At 37.5% G+C, this 20,807-nt stretch overlaps 2 protein-coding genes across 5 annotated transcripts in view; both read left to right on the forward strand.

Annotated features, from left to right (window-relative positions):
• LOC126596496 (uncharacterized) overlaps window positions 1-20,807 on the forward strand; it is a 46,879-nt gene extending 26,072 nt beyond the window's left edge. Inside the window, exon 2 of the mRNA XM_050263100.1 lies at window positions 20,255-20,807. The gene's annotated coding sequence lies outside the window, so the exon portion shown is untranslated. The remainder of the gene's footprint in view (window positions 1-20,254) is intronic.
• On the forward strand, window positions 2,840-10,554 carry LOC126596495 (mannosyl-oligosaccharide 1,2-alpha-mannosidase MNS1-like). 4 transcript variants are annotated; one of them, XM_050263095.1, is made up of 14 exons: window positions 2,840-3,201; window positions 3,355-3,402; window positions 3,515-3,667; window positions 3,799-3,911; window positions 4,181-4,246; window positions 4,391-4,562; window positions 5,476-5,565; window positions 5,753-5,880; window positions 6,600-6,665; window positions 6,896-7,004; window positions 7,090-7,188; window positions 8,612-8,692; window positions 8,766-8,936; window positions 9,647-10,554. In XM_050263095.1, exons 1-14 carry the CDS (start codon window positions 3,013-3,015, stop codon window positions 9,887-9,889), a joined length of 1,728 nt encoding a protein of 575 aa, XP_050119052.1. In that variant the 5' UTR covers window positions 2,840-3,012; the 3' UTR covers window positions 9,890-10,554. The 4 variants fall into 4 exon arrangements, with proteins under 4 accessions (XP_050119052.1, XP_050119054.1, XP_050119053.1 ...); XM_050263096.1 differs by having other exon boundaries at window positions 2,841-3,201; window positions 5,756-5,880; XM_050263097.1 differs by lacking the exon at window positions 5,476-5,565.

Here is a 20,807-nt window from a genome sequence, read left to right on the forward strand (position 1 = left end):
TTAATGATGAGGTTGCCAAGATTGGAGTTATTGAAGATGAAGTGTCAGATAAGCAAATTGTTGAGTGCGAAGAGTTGCATAGTCTAAGGTCATCCAAGCTGCTAATGAGTAATCTGTTTTGTTTAGCATGTGTCAGATTTTGACGACATTCGTGTAAGTTTATCAATTTGCTAGAATTTTAAACTGCTTTTTTCGCTTTATTCCATCTTTGTTTTTCTTGAATCTACTTGCTTGAAGCATCTTGCAAAACATTTAGCCATGGACCATCAGCTGGGCATGCTGCTTTGAAAAAGTAGATTATCACACGAGTCACTATGGCCGTGAGGTTTGGCTTCTTGGAGCGTCGAGCTGTTGAGTTCATCGTGAGATGCTGCCCCTGACCATGTGCTGCTTAGGTGTTTTGAGTTTTCGATCTTTTGAGTAATAGGACCTATATCTCAACATGATAAAGATCTACGAGACATGAAAATCATTAACTAATCATATGATAAGCGTGCAGCCGCATGGAATTTTGCGGGTAATGATTCAAAAGAATATTTTGCACTTTATGTAACTAGTTCCGTAGGCTGTGTAGCAAGTATCACAACACTTTAGGAATCAACTGTAGTTACCCAAAGGGTTGTTCAGCACTTGGCACTATTAAAACTCGTAGACTGCGTAACATGTTGGCAATGGGTAAAGTTTTACATGAACACTAAGATTGCTAACTACATAAAAAATGTGTAGTTGTCTAAATCTTCATGGGTAGAGGCCCTGCACTTATCATCTCTTCTAGTATAGACTTCGGTTACCACAAAATTAAATCCTTTAGTTGGCTAAGGCTTGAAAAAGACTATTGTGGCCAATATTGGGAATGACTAGCGCATGGACATTAATTTACCTTCTCCCACCAGGAGAGCATTGTATACCCTTTAACGGGGCTTAAGGGGATTGGTTTACCCTTTCCCAATCGAAGAGCATACCTAGATGAGTGTCGGGGAATTAGTTTACCCTTCCATACTGGAAAGCAGACCCAATTGTGTCTCGAAAATTAGTTTACCCTCACAAACTAAAGAGCATGAAAGCTGTTGTGAGCATGCTAAGCATGCAGTTGAGATAGGCTTATGAATGTGTTGACCCTAGAAACTACAAAGCCTACGTGGCGCGCAGACCGAGTAATTAATGAGCTAACTACGTCCTTCGGTGAATGCGGGGCGTGCCAACTCGTCGGCCGAGCTCGGCCGAGGAGTAAATTTGTTGATGTTGCGTTGGGTCACGCTACTGACTTCTGCGTCTTGCGATTGCGGCCGAGAAAGGAACACGTCTCGGCCTCTTGGGCTCTCGAACCTGAAGACAAGGTTACTATTCTTACGAAGTTCAATATCAAATTCGGCTTTCAATGTGCCGAATGTAATAACTGTAACACCTCAATCCGCCGAGAAGGCTGATGAGATGACCTCGACCAATAAGGATTTAGAAACCCTTCTCGACCGAGACTTGGATAGGTAATCAATCGTTCTCGCCGCAGTGCTGTTGATGCCAACGGAAGATACTGCGAGACCGACTGACTCTACGGTAACAGAGCTATCTATGCCGACTTAAGATATCACCGGTTGCCTCCACAGTGCTGTTGATGCCAACGGAAGATGTGTCAGCGAAAAAGGAAAAAGAAAAATCACAAGTTGTGAGAGTTTGCGCAGGGCAATTTTGTATTGATTTTGTGGGGGTCCTCTTGAATGATGCACTGCCTCTGTATTTATAGAACCTGATGTGCTTGCTTGCCGTGGCCTGATCCTCTAGCAGAGTTTGACTTTAATCCCAACTAAACAAGCGAGAATCCATCCTTTAGCAGAAAAATAGATAACCTGATTATCACCATTTTCCAAAAAGCCTATTTTTTCCTTTCTTATCCTTTGGATGCATTCCACGTGGTCATCATGATAGGCTAAAACCTATCACCTACTTACTTATCTGACAAATTTGTTTGACCAAATAGGCAAATAAAAGAATATTCTTTTATTATCCCTTCAAGGCCCATCTGATCATGCCATCCCATTCTTCAAGACTAATTTGATTACGCCAAGTGTTAATCCCTGGACGTTCTGTCAGCAAACCCCAATTAATTCGAAACTTTGTTATTGCTTCTAAATTGGAGATAATCTGAAACTCATGTATCCCGTATAAGAAAATGTCAAAATAATTCACCATTAAAAGATAATACCATGATTAAAACCATAATATATCCTTTAATAATAATTATCTTAACTACTCTGTCATCCAACGGTTGAGAGCTATGTTCATCAACGGCCTTGGTTGCACAAGCCGATAATGTAAAATCGGGTCCAAACAGAATGACTTCTCATATCTTCGTCGAAAATAGGAGAAATGTATCAAACTCTGCTAGAAGGTAGAAACCACAAGACATCTTAAATAATCCTTGCGAGGTTTTGTCCGTTGATCTATTTCAGTCTTCGAGCTTTAGTATGCCTGGATGGGGTCTAGGTAGTGATGATGGAATGCAAGATTCGTTGTTTTGGAGCCTTCCCTGCGGGCTTTAGTATGCGCTTCTAATTAAAACGCTTATTATTTTTTATTTTAACAAACGATAATTATATACATTAAAGGGAGAGGGGTTGACTTAGCCTTATAATGGGTTAGCAATAATGTGGTTCAAATTTGCATTTGTAAAAAATTAAACTTAAGATCTGTCACTTACAAGTGAAGAAGAATACTACTAAACCGTAGTAATAAGTTACAATTAAAACGCTTATTATTAACAAAAGTATTTTACAGAAACAATCGCAAACAATCAGCCCAGTCCACGTAGACTCCCTCCCTCCGTCCCACTCACTACGGCAACAACCATTTTTCCCACTTCAAAATCCAACCGACGACCTTTCCTTTCCTTTCCTTTCCTTTCCCAGTTTGGCAACCAACCAAACTCCCTCCTTCATTTCTCCCTCAAATCTCACTCTCTCTCTCTTTTTTCTTTTCTTTTCTTTTTTTCTTATTTATTTAAAAAATTAAATAAAAATGCGAAAGAAATCATCATCTTCTTCTTCCTCATCACTGCCGTCGCAATCGTTGTGGCGGAGATGGTGGAGATATCTTCACCCGCGGTATCATCTGAAGAGGTCGCAGCTGTTGCCACTCATCGTCCTCTCCTTCGTCGCCCTCACATGGCTGCTCTCTGCCCTCCAATCCCTCACCGGAGACCACCAGGTTCTTTTTTCATTTACTAACTTTTTAATTTATTTTCGGAATCATTTTATTTACTACAATGCAGGCAGCAATATGCATCCATTTGAATCGAATTAACGAGTAATTTTGTGAAAAATGGAAAATGTGTGATTTCTGGGGTTTTTATTTGGATAGGTAGCGGTGTCGAGGTTGAATAAGGAACTCAAAACTTTAAAGAATCAGGTAAAGAGCAGTTGTAATAGCTTCTAGAAGTTAAAGAGTGTCGTAGAATTGATTCGAATTCGGCATTGTGATTTTTGAGGGTCGTACTTTGGTTGAAAATTGAAAATCGCAGCTAGAGAGTGTGAAGAAGCATTTAAGAGGTTGGAGCATTGTTGAGGAAGACGATGATCCTCTCAATTTCGAACGGAGAAAGGCGGTTAAAGATGCTATGATTCATGCCTGGACTTATTACGAGATGTATGCATGGGGTCATGATGAACTCAAGGTATGCTTAATAGTAATGCTTCATGTACCACATTTACTAGCGTATTCTGCAGGTCCCTTGTGCTTTGCTTATTAGTGGATTAGAATACTGCAATACTGCAACTCTAACAACTTAGCACTCATTCTAAACAGCCACAGACAAGAAATTCCGTTGATAGTTTTGGCGGTCTTGGTGCAACTCTAGTGGATTCTCTTGATACATTGTATATAATGGGTCTTGACCAGCAATTCCAAAGAGCTAGAGAGTGAGTTTCTAACGGTTTTACTTTTTTTTCGCCATAGATTGTAGTTTCTCCATGTGCATGCCTGACATGTAACATAAATATATAACTGTAAAAATACACATTTAGATTGTGAAAACGCAATTGTAATTTCAAACGGTTTTCTTGACGGGTTAGTTTTTTCTCAACTAGTCTTAGCAGTAATATTTTATCAGTTATTTTGGTTAAGGCTCTACTTTATGGATTAGGTTTGCTTTGAGATGACTAATACTGTTGATCTTAAATAATTGCAGGTGGGTTGCAAACTCATTGAATTTCAACAAGAATTATGAGGCTAGTGTTTTTGAGACAACCATAAGGTTGCATTAGAAGGTTTAATTGTGTTTTTCATAATTACCATGTTACTTATTTCTTTTCTCACAAATTCCTGAATATTTCACATCCATTTCTCCTTGTCATCTCCAGTGACTGACTCTTATTGTGGCTACTTTTGTTGATTATAGAGTTATAGGCGGACTTCTTAGCGCGTACGATCTCTCTCATGATGACATTTTCCTTGAAAAGGCAAGAGATATTGCAGATAGGTTGCTTCCTGCATGGAATACACCTTCAGGAATCCCCTATAACATAATAAACTTGATGTATGGGGATGCCAAGAACCCTCAGTGGACAGGGGTGAGTTCCATGCTTCTTTTTGTTTATCATGGGTATTCTTACACTGTTCTTCCCTAGCATCGTTGGCTTTGTTCTGCCTCTTGACATTTTTACTTTTTTAAGTCAAACCATCAAGTTATTCATATTTATTTATCTTAAAAGTGTAGTTTCGATTATTAACAACTGAATAAATTTACAAGATTAAAGAATGCTCAAGTAATAGTTCAGCTTTGTATATTGTGCATGCCTCTTCCCAGGCTAAATGGGGACTCTATTGTGAGTTTGAACTATGAATGGATTTGATAGAGGGTATCAATGATTGTGTGCTTTGTTAATTAGACTGCTTATAGTTGAGCTGTGTTCTCCTGTGATCTCTACTCCTTTTATCACGAATTGTTAGACAAGTTAGAACTGTAAAACTTCACAGCAATACCTTTCTGTTAATAAAAAAAGACTATTATTATAAGTTCTAATGTGAAAAACTATTCCATATATGAAATCAGTCTAATGCTTCATAATGAAAAACATGTTTTACACGTTTGATCTATCTGCTGTACATCTTCCTAGGGGTGAGAGTGTATATTTTTAAGTTGATCTGCATTTCTTCGTTACAAGGGCTAGTAAAAAGAAATAAATGTTTCAACCAGTGTTTCATGACTATATACATGCTGTGTAAATTCCCTTAACTGTTCTAGCATGCTCTCTTACTTATAGGACAGTAGAGAATTCTTTATGAGAAAAATTCCTGAACTTCTGTAATCTCTGAATTACTACATCTCCACTTGGCATTACGTAGATTGTGATGTCTGTGTTAAAGGGTTGCAACCAGTGTATGTTGCTATGTTGAAGTAGGCATTGAATTGGAATCGGTTAAGTATCTATTTACACCATCATAAATTATCTTTCTTTGAATTTATATACTTCTTCCTGCTAGGGAAAAAGTATTCTGGCAGATGCTGGTTCAGAGCAGCTTGAATTTATTGCTCTATCTCAAAGGACGAAAGATCCCAAGTACCAGCAGAAGGTGCTCTTTAATGTTTTAACAATGTAGCTCAGAAATTAGTTATCTGATGAAAAGAATTATCAATACCATGGCATCATTGTTAATATTCCCATCTCAGTTTAATTTCTTTAGACTGCACAGAAATTGTAAATGACCAAGACATAAATCTTTGCTTCCTTTTCTCTATGAATTGTTTGCATGCTGATAGCAGGTGGAATATGTCATCAAAGAGCTTCATAAAATATTCCCCGCTGATGGATTGCTTCCCATATATATCAATCCTCTCACTGGAGAAACTTCATACTCAAAAATTACATTTGGTGCCATGGGTGATAGGTATGAAACTTAAACATCACTGTAATCTGTATTTGGTTAGTGCCATGGATGATAGGTATGACTTAAAATTATGTTAAAGGAAGGCAATCACAGTTATGTTTCTAGTTCAAGCTAGTGCTTAGTTCCCCAACCTGCAGTCCTGAAACTGTATGTTGTGAATTAAATATAATAATTTGGACTATTATTTGTATTCTACTTTATGGCTTGAAATTGTATGATTATTGATAGAGATTTCTATTAGCAACCTGAATACGAGCTATTGAAGGAAGTTTTGGGTTGCGAAGGAAAACCATTCATTTTGAACAATTTTACTTACTGAAATATATGAAATCACAGTATGGATTTTGTCTGCTAAAAGCTTCATATTAGAACACCATGACGGTTTTGTCAGTTTCAGATGTCATGATCTTTTAGAATTTTTTCATGTTTCTCGTTTACAAATTGTTAGTAGATTAGAAATTTAAAATACAATTCTTTAAATAAATAATATTGGCCTTGTATATCTGATCTTCTTCTACGTTTATTATTTTTGGATAAGAAACAAAAATTATATTGAAACTAGTGGAAATGTACAACGTATTGAAAGGAAACCCAATAGCCCATTATTTATCTGATTAATTGAAAAAATATATTTACCCGGTAACTTTAGGAGGGTTGATAATGTTATATCCACATGTATGGCTGGCCAATTGATTTGCAGAATGTCTTTTTGGATGCAGTTTTTATGAATATCTACTTAAGGCTTGGATACAAGGGAACAAAACTGAAGCAGTAAAGAACTACAGGTGAGAAGCTATAGAACATCAGTATGATGTAATTTTATAAATTATATTGACATAGTTCAGCACCCTGTTATCAACATTTCCCGTTAGTAATGGTGACGCATGTCACTCTTTTGCCTTTGCTCTCTCCTCATTTCTTATGATGATGTGTTATGGCCTTTGTTAATGTAATCTAAGGCAGTTAGTTGAATATTTGTTGTGACAAAATCTTTGCCTATGAATACTGGAATTAGAGAAATGTGGGAGACGTCAATGAAAGGTCTGAAAAGCTTGATTCGGAGGACGACGCCATCCTCATTTGCATATATATGTGAGAAGACTGGAAGCTCACTGTACGATAAGGTAGTGTGTTCATTATCAGACTATATTGTTTGCCAAATACATTGTGAAAAAAAATTGAAGGGATGTGTCGCCTTTGTGTATGCAGATGGATGAGTTAGCTTGCTTTGCTCCTGGCATGTTAGCTTTAGGATCTTCGGGCTATGTCCCTGATGAAGCTGAAAAGTTTTTATCCCTTGCTGAAGAGGTACACACCGGAAATTATTTGATGTCATGTTTAGCTAGAGCAGGCTTAGTGTAGCCTGTTATGCATGCAAGTTTTGAAGCACCCAAGGTTCTAAAAGGTGCTAGGCGGGCAGGGGCCTAGCGTCTATGCGGGGCCTAGAGCCTAGGCGTCTAGGCCTAGGTGGTTTTTTTTATTTTTTACTTTTTATCTAAATGGGGGCAGCCTCCATAAATGGGGGTAAGGCTAGCCGACATTCACCTCTCTCAGACCCTGCGTAAAGCGGGAGCCTTGTGCACTGGGTACGACCTTTTTTACTTTTTATCTAAATTTATTATATAATATATAAATAAATGTTTACTTATACATAAAAAATTATAATTTTATTGGAATTCATAAATTGCAAAATAGAATGACATACATATTATAAAATACTAGAACATATTGAATACATGGGAACAAACATATAATGAGTGTTCATTTTCGACGGGCTAGGCGGGCGCCTAGGCAGGTATAGGCACCCTTTCTTATTTTTTAAATGCCGAGGGATTAATCATGGCTGTTGTCCTATCACCCCCAAAAAAAATAAAAAAATAAAAACCAAAAATATCTTGAATTAAAAACTATAATGCAGTGTTCTAAAGACCGAAGCTCTTTCTTGTGCTCCACTGTTCTTATCGGTTAAAAAAAAAAAAAGGTCGTACCCAGTGCACAAGGCTCCCGCTTTACGCAGGGTCTGGGAGAGGTGAATGCACTGTTCTTATCGGTTAATAGAATAAATTTTTGCTCTATCTTGCATAAACATTGTAAGAGGTATAGCTTATATTTGAGACTCGCACAATGATTAAATTGAGTACTAAAGTTGAAATGTTTCTTTTAAAACAGTATTCGTTTGGGATCAGATGATAAGATACAAAACAAAACAGTAATTTAGTTTAATACTAAGAAGTCCATGATAGGCTGTGTACATAGCAGAATCAACCTGAAACTTTTTTCATGGATTAGGGAGGGATTTTTCTATAGAAGCCCAGGGCTGGGGATAAAATGTTCTCTAGTAGTGGACTGGAGATTAGAAGATTGGCAGCATAAACAGGAGAGTAAGTGTGCATCATTATCATACCTTGGTAAACTCCGCTCTTATGTCTTGGAATTTGGATCATCATGTCTTGGAATTCGGATCATCAAGCATTACTGAAATTGGTTGTACTTTTGTCTGAGAGTTAGAATAAAAGATTCCATTTCGTAATGAAGTCAAACACTTAACACCGAAGTTACATTATCTACTATCTATTAACCACCCAGACTAGACAACCTGCTTTCAGATTATAAGCTAACAGAGTTTCGCAGCTTCTCAGCCTATACTTCAAGTTTGGATCATTAAATGTCAAACGATTATTTTATCACATATGAAATAGCTAATCTCGTGAATCACTAATTTTTTATGTAGCTTGCGTGGACATGTTATAACTTCTACCAGAGAACTCCTACAAAATTGGCTGGAGAGAACTATTTCTTCCCAGCTGGACAGGTTTTATACTTCCATTCTTTTACTCTACTGATGCCGTAGATAATTATAACTTGATATCAGAAAATTTATGCAGGACATGACTGTTGGAACATTGTGGAGCATTTTGAGGCCAGAGACAATTGAGTCACTGTTTTACCTATGGCGTTTCACTGGGAACAAAACTTACCAAGAATGGGGTTGGAATATTTTCCAAGCATTTGAAAACAACTCTAGAGTAGATTCAGGATACAGTGGGCTGAAAGATGTAAGAACATGTTATTAAATGTTTTTTTTTTTACGTTATTTTATCTTTGAATTTTGAGGTAGGTACAATAGTGCAAACATGCACACACTTCGAGTCATGACTCACGTGATGAATCATTTTCATCATCTTGTGACAACATTATTTTCGTTTTGAAAACTTTATTCAGTTGCCTCCCACTGCATCCCCACTGTGCTCATACAGAAACAAATTAAAGGAAAAGAGAAGAAAGGAAAGGTTACATTTAAGTAAACCTGAACCCTTTGCTACTGTTCACTCCCATGGCATGTGTATATATGTGCACTGTGGGTGCTATTTAGTAGACTCTGAAGTTAGGTATGAAGTTTTGGGTTGCATGCTCGAATTTGAGAGCATTCCACACTTGAAGACTTGCTTTAATGTAATCATCTTTCTTTCAACTGTCAACAAAGAACCTGCTTAGAGATCACTAGTTATTCACGTTGTTTTTCTTCTCCAAAGAACAGTTTGCTATTATTTGGTGTTAAATATTATGGGTTTACAGGAGGATTGAATTATCAACCGAATACAGTGCTGCGACAGGGTTTTAAATCAGTTGGCCGTGGCATATATCTTGATGTGGTTCCAAAATGAGTAGCCAAGTTGTTTAATTGGGAGTCTCTCCTAATATGTATATGTTTGAATACTTGAATACATCAATATTTGGCTCAAGTATTTTATTCAATTTTTCTCAGGTGAGTACAGGCGAGAAAGACGATATGATGCAGAGCTTCTTCCTTGCAGAAACGCTGAAGTATCTCTATCTCCTATTCTCGCCTCCATCATTCATCTCTTTGGATGAATGGGTATTCAACACAGAAGCACACCCTCTAAGGATCACGGATCGACATGCTAGTGGAGAGAGTGATAGTACAACTGAACAAGACAGATTACCTGAAACATTCCAAGGCAGGAAAGGACGGTCAGGGTCTACTTAGTTCCCATACTTAATAAACTTCAAGTCCTTCAGGGTCCCCCTTTCAACCATATATAACATCCCGGCCATATTCAACCGTGTTTGGGTATTCAACAGCATTAGTTGCATGAACTTGATACTGAAGGCAGTCGAGCAAGTCAATTGTGAGGTGACGCTGAAATAGCTGTGCTGGAAACAGATGGGGACTGTCTTTCGGTTGCTGCTTGGTATGTAACAATAGATCGGAAATATTAGGATGGATTCAAATTCTCTGTATTTTTCTCTGCTGACAATGTGCTATGGCCAAGGCACATGATGTTATTTCAACCTTGAATCTCTTTCCCATATAAACCCTAAACCCTAAATATATCCTCCTCCCTACATTTAAACGATCTTGTTTTGGCCATAAGCATTGTATCTTCGGAGAAAATTTGAATCGACGGTCCTATTTCTGTTAGAATTTTGTACAAACATTTCTGTAGTAGCAGATATCTACATCTCAGGATCAGAAATTTATGAGGATGCCATCTAATAAACATCCGGTTAATTACTTTGTATGCTGAATCAAGTGTCAGCAAACACTATCGGGTGGGGCAAGAGTTTAAGCCCGGAACGCACTGAGTTGATAATCAACCACTTGCATTTATGTAATCAATTTTTGGGTATATGGATGTGTGAGTTAACAAACATTATGTTTGATTGTTGATATTGTCTCATCATCAGCAGATTATAATACCAAAGAAGTGTCCAATCAGGAGGAATATACATTATATGATCTGAAAACGACATTCCTAGGGATGGGCAATAGTTATGGCGGGCGGGTAACCGCGGTTATTTACCCATAACCGTTTATACTTATATCCGTATAACCGTTTACCCGTTGGGTAATTGCCTAAACGGTTATACTCATATCCATAACCGTTTATAAACGGTTAACCATACCCATAACCGCATACCCATTTAACCGTAACTGTTTAATACCCGTTTACCCATTTACCTTTTTTAACCCGTTTATCTTTTTTGTTTTTACCATTACCCCATTTTAACCCTCTACATGTTTTTTAACACCTAGAAAATTAAAAAAAAATTGTCATAATTTTCTTTTTTTTTTGACAATTAAACACCGTTATAGGTACATTCATCATACATTTTCGTATTTTAATTTTTAAGTCCTTATACCATTCCAATAATTGAAATAATAGTTTACGGACGATATTTTTAACTGTTACCAATGAAGGTAAATATAATATTTGCTAAGTATTATCGGGTTACAAAAATTGTCTAGAAGACATTTCTGTCAATTTCACGATTACACGCAAGAAATTTAAATTAATTTGGCGAATTCCTTGATGATGAGAATCATCATTCCTGTAGCAGTGTTATTGAGAGAATGACTGATGAATTCCTTGCTAATTTATTGGGTGCTAAGTATTATTGGATCGAAAACATGATTTGTGTTAGTTTTACATATATAAAATAGATGGTTAAACGGTTACCCGTTTATAACTGCGGTTAATACCCATAACCGCCCATTTAAATTTCACGGGTAAACGGCTATACCTATAACCGTAACCGTTTAATTTAAATGGACGGGTAACCGCGGTTACCCATAACCAATGAGTATTTGCTCATCCCTAGACATTCCATACAGGAAGTAGGAACAATCTGAAAAGGAATGATGTACGAAGTACTTGAGAGGAGATTTTCTGGACTCTCTGAACACATATCATCGTTATAAATGAAATACGCGAAATTACATAAGTCATAACTTTGCTTCGAAGCATGTATATATTCAATCAACTAACATTTTACGTAATATTTTAATTTCATATTCATAAGGAGAATGACGGGCTGATTTGGTATTGCTGTGCTTTGAAAAAAAACTGTTTTTGCTGTGCAGTGAGAATAAACTAATTTTTGCTGCTTCACGTTTTCAGTTTTTTTTTTCACCAAAAACTGTGAAAATAAGCTGTTTTTAAGTGTTTACCAAATACCTTTTCGAGCTCAATTTTTTTTTCTTTTTTATACATATTTTTTATAAAATCATCCTAGTACCAGGATTAAACGCTCCATCGTGTTGCTAGCTATAAGAGCAACTCCACCCATGGAGCCTTTCCCCCTGGCAATCCACTATTGAATCCACCCTTTTGAACAGTAACTGCCTTTAATGAATAGTAATTGCCATTAATGAACAGTAATTGCCATTTGCATCTCCACCCTTGGAGCCCTCCCCCCTGGCAATAGGCAATAAAATATTAGTTTTTTTTGTTTGTTTAAATAATACAAAATAAAATTATTTGTAATTTCGGATAAGATTTTTTAAATCGTTCTCGTTGCACCACGTGTCATTTTATAAAAAAAACAATTATTTAGCGATGGATTTCGATAAGATTTTTATCCAATGTCATCGTGCCACGTGTCGTTATCTTTTGAGAATCTTTGACGATAGATTTTGATCAGATTTTAACTCGTTCAAAATTGCGCCACGTGTCATTATCCGAAAATATAATTATTTGAGATCGATTTCGATAAGATTTTTATCCAATACGATCGTGCCACGTGTCATTATCTTTTCAGAATCTTTGAGGATAGATTTCGATCAGATTTTTAACGAATGACGGCATGCCACGTGGCCTTATCTACAATCCAATCCATTCTGAATCGTCCATATAATCCACCATCCATCCTCACAAATCTCACACCAATTTTCTCAACATCTCTATCTCATTATTCATAGTTTCTGCTTCTTCTTCACCATCCATCATTACAATGTCTTCTTCTTCATCAAGGATGATGTGGGAAATCGATCAGCAAGAGGAAGAATTGTTTAACCAATTGAAGGAATGTTCAACCTTCAGATAGCCGAAAATGAGATGGAAGAGGATGAGGAGCGTAAAAGGAGAGATGACGAAACAAGAATGGCCAGAGCCTCACATTCCCGTTGAGTCATCCAGACTGTTGCTCAGATATGCAGGCCTAACCATTCAAGAAACCTTGATAGAAGCAGGCAATGACGGGGTGAAGAGCTATTGGACGATTACTTTGTCCATAACAGTGGATTTCCTGATACGTACTTCAGACGCCGTTTTAGAATGGAACGACATTTGTTCAACAGAATCATGACTGATGTTTGCAACCATGATTCTTACTTTGTGCAAAAGCAGGATGCTTGTGGTGTTATGGGTCTCCTACCTGAGCAAAAAATCACTGCTGCGTTGCGGATGCTTGCGTATGGAGCATCTGCAGACCAAGTGGATGAGATAACGAGGATGGGGAAATCAACCATTCTTGAGGCCCTGATGAGGTTTTGCGGAGCAGTCGAATCTTTGTACACCGCAGAGTACCTCCGAAAACCTACTCGCTGGGACTTGCAAAGGCTTCTGAAGAAGGGCGAGATGCAAGGTTTTCCTGGGATGATAGGAAGCATCGATTGTATGCATTGGACGTGGAAAAACTGTCCAAGTGCATGGCAAGGCGCATATGGGGACAGAAAAGGATCAAAATCTATCATTTTGGAGGCAGTGGCATCTTTTGATACATGGATATGGCACGCCTTTTTCGGGGTTCCGGGGGCTCAAAATGATCTCAACGTCCTTGCCCAATCCCCAGTGTTCAACGACGTCCTGCAAGGAAATGCACCAAAAGTCACGTACGTCGTCAACAGACGTAGGTACGAAGGGGCATACTACCTAGCTGACGGCATTTACCCACGGTGGGAAACATTTGTCAAAACAGTGCCACGTCCGCGAAGTGCAAAGGAAAAACACTTTGCAAGCTGTCAAGAGGGGTACAGGAAGGATGTGGAGCGTTGTTTTGGTATCCTTCAAGCTCGTTGGGCGATCGTCAGGGGTGCTGCCAGAATGTTCGATGTAGAGTCACTTCGATCCATCATGATGACGTGCGTCATTCTTCACAACATGATTGTGGAAGATGAGTTCGATTATGATGCGGTTGATGAATATGAGCCAGAGGCAGACACGATGAACAATTCAAGAACACGGATATATTGTGTGCATGATGCCACCAAAGAACCCGTGCAACACGATCCATTAGAAAGGGATAGACGTTACAATGAAAGGGTCCTTCAACGATATACTGCACTTCAAAGGTCATCTATGCACATTGATCGGCAAATTGACTTGATAGAGCACCAGTGGGCATTGAAACAAGCTGAAGATACTTAAGTTTATTTAGTATGTTTGTTTGTATTTGGTGTGTTTATGTAATTTTATTTGGTGTGTTTTTTGTAGTGAGTTTTTTATTATTTCGTATGTTTATGTAATTTTATTTGGTGTGAATTATTTGGTATGTTTATGTAATTTTATTTGGTGTGTTTTTTGTAGTGAGTTTTTTATTATTTGTTATGTTTATGTAATTTTATTTGGTGTGTTTATGTAATTCCAATTGGTGAGTTTTTTAGTTTTATTTGGTGTGTTTTATAATTTCATTATACGTGAACAATTTGATGAATAAAGATTCTATTATTAGGATAAATATATTACGAAATTAAATACATGTACTCTCACTTTTAATAAAGTACTAACTTCAATAAAATGGAAACAACATAAATAATAAATTACATAAATAATAAATTACAAAAGTACCCTATTCCGATTACATGGAAACAACATAAATAATAAATTACAACCCAAAGTGATTGGAAAACTATGGGCTCCGATTACAAAAGTACCCTATTCCTCACCACTTAACCAATATGTGGTGCTAGGATCATCTTGTCTTGTTGTGCTAGGACCATCTTGTCTTGATCTCGCTTCTCTTGCACGCCTCCTTTGCACCACATCCGCTTTCTCCGACTGCCAAAAATATTTAGAATTTGGAGACATCCCTTCTAAACGCGTGTTCATAATGTCACGATCTCGTTGTGCAATTCTTTCTTCTCTAAGAAACTCCCTTTCTTGCCTAAGTAGATCTCTTTCCCTCTGTTCAGCTTGAAATGCTTGTTGAATAGCTGCAGCTTTTACCTTATCTCTAGCCTTGTCAGCCTCATATTTCGCCAATTCCCGCGCCAACGTCAATTCACCTTGACGAGCAAGTTCTTGCATGTACTTTCCATAATCATTCTTGGAAGCACTCCCTTTCCTCTTTGAAGCTTTCTTACCTAGAGGCCTAATTGGATAACGGGTCGATCCCGACGCTTGTTCAGGAATGGGCGTTTCAGGCACTTCTTCTCCATCTTCTTCATCAACATGGGAGCCATGATCAGGTGTAGAGTGTGGAGGGGTGCTGTGTACAAAGGTGCTGTGTAGAGGGATGCTGTTCATGCATACCTCTGGACCAACAGGCACAACTTTGAATTTAGGACAATCTTTAACAATATTCCAACATTCCCACCGGGTGAATGATTTGTTTCTTGATTTGATTTTGGCACCATACCATGCTTATGCTTGAAGTTGCTACAAATAATAATATTGAGACTATTAGGTAACAAATAAATAATAATAATAATGAAATTAGGTAACAAATAAATAATAATAATGAAATTAGGTCACAAATAAATAATACAAATAAATAATAATAATGAAATTATTAGGTAACAAATAAATAATACAAACAAATAATAATAATGAAATTATTAGGTAACAAATAAATAATACAAACAAATAATAATAATGAAATTAGGTCACAAATAAATAATAATAATGAAATTATTAGGTAACAAATAAATAATACAAACAAATAATAATAATGAAATTAGGTCACAAATAATAATAATAATGAAATTAGGTAACAAATAAATAATACAAACAAATAATCTTACCTCATCCGCATAATTTGTCCCACTTCGAACATTACTACTAGCTTGTGTCAAGGCATCTCTCCACGTACTAAAGGAATGGCAAAGTATTTTCCAACGACTGGACATCGATTCTTTGGTTCTTTTCCCACTCATTTGCTCAAGAAATTTGGTATGATTTAAACTCCACATTTCTCGCAACTGCATCTCATTACCCGTAAGGGAATTATGAGTAACTTCAACCCAGCTAGTGCACAACGCAACATCTTCAAGAAGCGACCAATTCGTACCTGCATCAGTAGTCATTTTGTGGAAAAAAAATTGGATGGAAACTTTGAGAGAAAGATAAGAATTTGATTGAAAGTTGTTGAGAAAATATGAAATTGTGGTGTAAGGTAGATGGAGAAGAAGTGGTATTTATAGAAAAGTAAAAACAATTTTTTACAATTTTTTTTTCAGATTTTTGACAATTTTTTCGGATTTTTTCCATTTTTTTTTAATTTTTTTTTCAATAATTAATTTCTGCCGTTGGATTTAAAAAAATTTGAATTCCAACACTCCAGATTGTGCCACGTGTCACAACGGTAACTTTTCTTAATTTTAAAACTATTTTTTCTTTATTTATAAAGCATATTAATATCGACCGTTGATCTCAGATCGAACGGTTGATATTAAATCAGATTTTTTTTATTTTTTTTACCGTTGAGATCCAACGGTCCAAATGAAGGAGCCGTTGAGATCGAACGGACTGTGGGAAGCCACGTGGCTTCCCAACGGTAACTGTGCAAAGCTGAAAAGTTGACTGTTTTTTCTGAAAAGCTGTCGGGCGACGCGCCCCCATGCGCGAGTGGGGTGCACGCGCCTGACAGAAAAAAATAAAAAATGGGCTTGGAGCTCGGGCTCCGGGGCTGTCACAAATTGACAGGCCCCCTGCTCGGGCTCCTCATGGCTGGAGCAACTTGACAGGCCCTCAGGCCTTTCCTTCTCCACTGTCCCCTGGCCTATTGACAAGGCTGGAGCTGCTCTAAGTAACATTACTATATACTAAAACCCAGTTGAAGAGCACTGTTCACCGACAGCGATGTGATAGCAATGGCCCTCAGTTGCTCTCCAATGCCCCGTTTCTTTTCCGGCCCCATGATGCCCACGTATGATCATTGTCAATGGGTCTGCTTCGAGTACAAACTCCCCACTCCCCAGTTCCTCTTCCATTTGCACCTCATCACCTTCCCTCTCAGAAATCATCTCAGGTCTACTTCGAACAACCATTTTAGAAACCTCGAAACCTCGCCTTCCCCTTCTCTCTTAGAAACCTCTTTCTCTATCTCTCTTCTCGCGATTCAATCTGTCTTGTCCAACTCTTTCTCTCTTGGCGACTCACTCTGACTTTTTCGGCGAATTTCCAGACGAATCTGTGCACGATGGGGCTCCAGATCACAACCAATCGATTTCTATTGAACTCAATTACATCCTACAAGAATTTCATGTGAGTTTTTATCTCCATTTTTTGTTGATTCGGACGAATTTGGGTTCGTGCATACGGGGTTTTTTGTTCTTTCTATTTTTGTTGTGTGATTAGTGATTTGTGTTCTTCATTTTACTAAGATTTTGGTTTGTGCAGTTTTTATTTAGAAGTCATAATTGTTTCAATTTAGGTTAATGCAAGATTGGGAATTTGGGATGATCATTTTGAATTCAAGTTTGTATGTTCAACTGATGGTAATCTAGCGCTCTCAACTTCCAGATTTGAGAATTTCGAATTTGAGTTTTTATTTTATTCCTCTTAATTCATGTTTAAGATTTGTGTTTGTGGAGGTGATTTGAGACGGATTTCAAGATGGGTTGTAGAGATTTGATTCAAATTGGTGGATTTGGATAAGAAACCAAGGATCCTATTTGAAATTTTTTATCATTTCTTAAAATATTTCTTAAGAATATTTCTTAAAAATAATTTTCTTTAAGACTCAAAAATTGGATTGGTTTGTAATTTAAAATTTTTAAATTTTACGAGTTAAATTAGATAAAGAGGGGTCGTAAGAGAGGGAGAAAGAGGAGAGAGAATAAAAGAAAGTAAAAATGATTGAATGAAAGAGAAAGAAGGGAGGATCGGACGAGAGAGAAAGGAAGATGAGTGAGAAAGAATCGAGAGAATGAAGAAAGTGGATTAGAGGAGGCATGAAAAAGGTAAAAAAAAAATAAAAAAATGAGAGAGAAAGAAGAAAAGAGAGATAGATTTAAAGTGAGAGGAGAGGTGAAAGAAAAGAAATGAGTGAATTTAAATTTAAAAACTCTAAAAACTTTTTTTAATTTTTATATTTATGTTTTTAGAGAATATATTAGGACCTGTTTGGTACTCTACTTAGATCCAACTTTTTAAACTTAAAAACAATTTTCAAGTTTTAGGCCTTAAAAACTTGTTTGGTAGGACTATTTTCAAAAACTGAACTCAAGACTAACTTAAAAATATAATCTAATCAGCTATCTTCATTCTCTTGGTTCTTTCTCTCATTCCTCTTCCTTTCTATCTTATCCGAGCCTCTCACTTCTTTCTCTTTCCTTTAATCATATCTTACTTTCTTTCCTCATCTCTCCTCTTTCTCTCTCTCTTGCGATCCTTCTTTTTAGATCTCTTTGTCTAGTTTAAGTCGTAAGATTTAAAATTTTTAAATCGCAAACCAATCACCTTTTTGAATCTTAAAGAAAATTGTTTTCAAGAAATATTCTTAAGAAATGTTTTGAGAAATGATAAAATTTTCAAATAGGATACCAAACATGCCCTTATATTTTTGAGTTAATCTTGAGTTCAATTTTTAAAAATAATCCTACAAAACAAATTTTTAAGGCCTAAAACTTCAAAATTGTTTATGAGTTTAAAAAATTGAATTCAAGTAGAGTATCAATCAAGTCTTAAAAAACCCTTTGTTTTTCCTTTATATGTCAACTCCGCATGTGTAAGTTTATCTTACATTGCGGGTCCCAAGCCCGGGTAAAAGAGGAGGGGGAGGGCGTCAGGTAGTCGACAGCTGGCACTCCACAGTTACGTCGAATTCTTATGAAAATGAATCCAGAACGAAATTGCGCTAAAGCTAGGGCGTCACCCGTAAGTGGCGCGCTGTGTGGCCCGAGCACAGTGATAAGTGAGCAAGGGTCGCTGTATCTCCATCGGCACCCGGATGCAGTGTTAAATGAGCAAGGGGGCCATAGAAACTTCTTTTCGAATGACTCCACTCAAAGTTGTTTGGGAGCATATGCTCCTATCAACTTTACACAGGACACACAAAAGAAGTACTTTGATCCTATTGGACGGGGGTGGGTGAAGAAGTTAGGACAGAATGGTAGAGTTCAAGAGAGTAGAATGCATTTAGGAACGTGGAATATAGGAACATTAACGGGAAAATCTATGGAAGTAGTGGAAGTTATGGTGAGGAGAAGGATACATATTATGTGCCTACAAGAAACTAAGTGGGTTGGTCTTAAGGCAAAGGATCTAGAAAACTCAGGGTTTAAACTTTGGTATTCGGGCACAAATAGAACGAGAAACGGTGTTGACATCATCGTGGACAAGACCTTGACACAAGATGTTGTAGATATCAAGAGGGTAGGAGATAAAATCATGGCAATCAAGATTGTAATAGGACAAGAACTCATCAATGTCATTAGTGCGTACGCACCTCAAGTAGGGTTGGATACGAGTTCGAAGGAGAAATTTTGGGAAGACCTTGGAGACTTGGTGCAAGGAATTGCCCAGACGGAGAAGTTATTTATAGGAGGAGATTTAAATGGACACGTGGGTAGAGAGACGGGCAATTATAGAGGTTTTCATGGTGGCCATGGTTTTTAGGGGAGAGAAACAAGGATGGGGAAGCTATCTTGGATTTTGCAATGGCATATGATCTCTTCTTAGCCAACACCTTCTTTAAGAAGAGAGAAGAACATGTGATTACAAGAGTGGGTCGTCAAAAACACAAATAGATTTTCTTCTAATGAGGAAAGGGGATCGTATAACTTGTAAGGATTGCAAAGTTATACCGGGAGAGAGCTTGGCTAATCAACATCGCTTGTTGGTGATGGATGTACATATCAAAAGAGTGAGAAAAAAGAACAAGACTTGGAAGTGCCCAAAGACTAGATGGTGGAATCTAAAATGAGAAAAACAAGCCATTTTCAAAGAGAAAGTAATCACCTAGTGTGGGTGGGATAGAGAGGGGGAAGCTAGCCAAATGTGGGATTCCATGGCTAGTTGTATCCGAAAAGTAGAAAAAGAGGTATTAGGAGAGTCCAAGGGCTTTGCCCCACACCAAAAGGAATCTTGGTGGTGGAATGAGGAGGTACAAACAAAGGTGAAGGCTAAGAAGGAATGTTGTAAAGCCTTATACAAGGACAGGACCGATGAAAATGGTGAAAGGTATAGAAGAGCGAAGCAAGAGGCGAAGAAAGCTGTGAGAGAAGCTAAGTTAGCGGCTTATGACGACATGTATAAGCGACTAGATACCAAAGTAGGAGAGTTGGATATCTATAAACTAGCTAGAGCAAGGGAAAAGAAGACAAGGGACCTAAACCAAGTGAGGTGCATCAAGGATGAGGATGGAAAGGTTCTTGCTACAGAGAATGCAGTCAAAGACAAATAGAGAGGTTATTTTCATAATCTTTTCAATGAAGGACATGAAAGGAGTACTTCTTTAGGGGAGTTGAGTAACTCAGAAGAGTGTAGAAACTACTTCTTTTATCGTCGAATCAGGAAGGAAGAAGTGGTTGTAGCTTTGAAGAAGATGAAGCATAGAAAAGCAGTGGGCCCAGACGATATACCGATCGAAGTGTGGAAAGTCTTGGGAGAGACAGGTATAGCATGGCTCACTGACCTTTTCAATAGGATTTTGAAAACGAAGAAGATGCCAACTGAGTGGCGAAAGAGCACTTTGGTGCCTATCTACAAGAATAAGGGCGACGTACAAAATTGCATGAACTATAGGGGTATTAAGCTAATGAGCCATACAATGAAGCTCTGGGAGAGAGTCATTGAGCATAGATTGAGGCAAGAGACATGGGTTTCGGACAACCAATTCGGGTTCATGCCAGGGCGCTCAACCATGGAGGCAATCTATCTCTTACGAAGATTGATGAAAAGATATAGAGATGGGAAAAAAGATTTACACATGGTCTTTATAGATTTGGAAAAAGTGTATGA

Source organism: Malus sylvestris, chromosome 13 (genome assembly GCF_916048215.2).
Source record: "Malus sylvestris chromosome 13, drMalSylv7.2, whole genome shotgun sequence".
NCBI classification, from domain to species: Eukaryota; Viridiplantae; Streptophyta; class Magnoliopsida; order Rosales; family Rosaceae; genus Malus; species Malus sylvestris.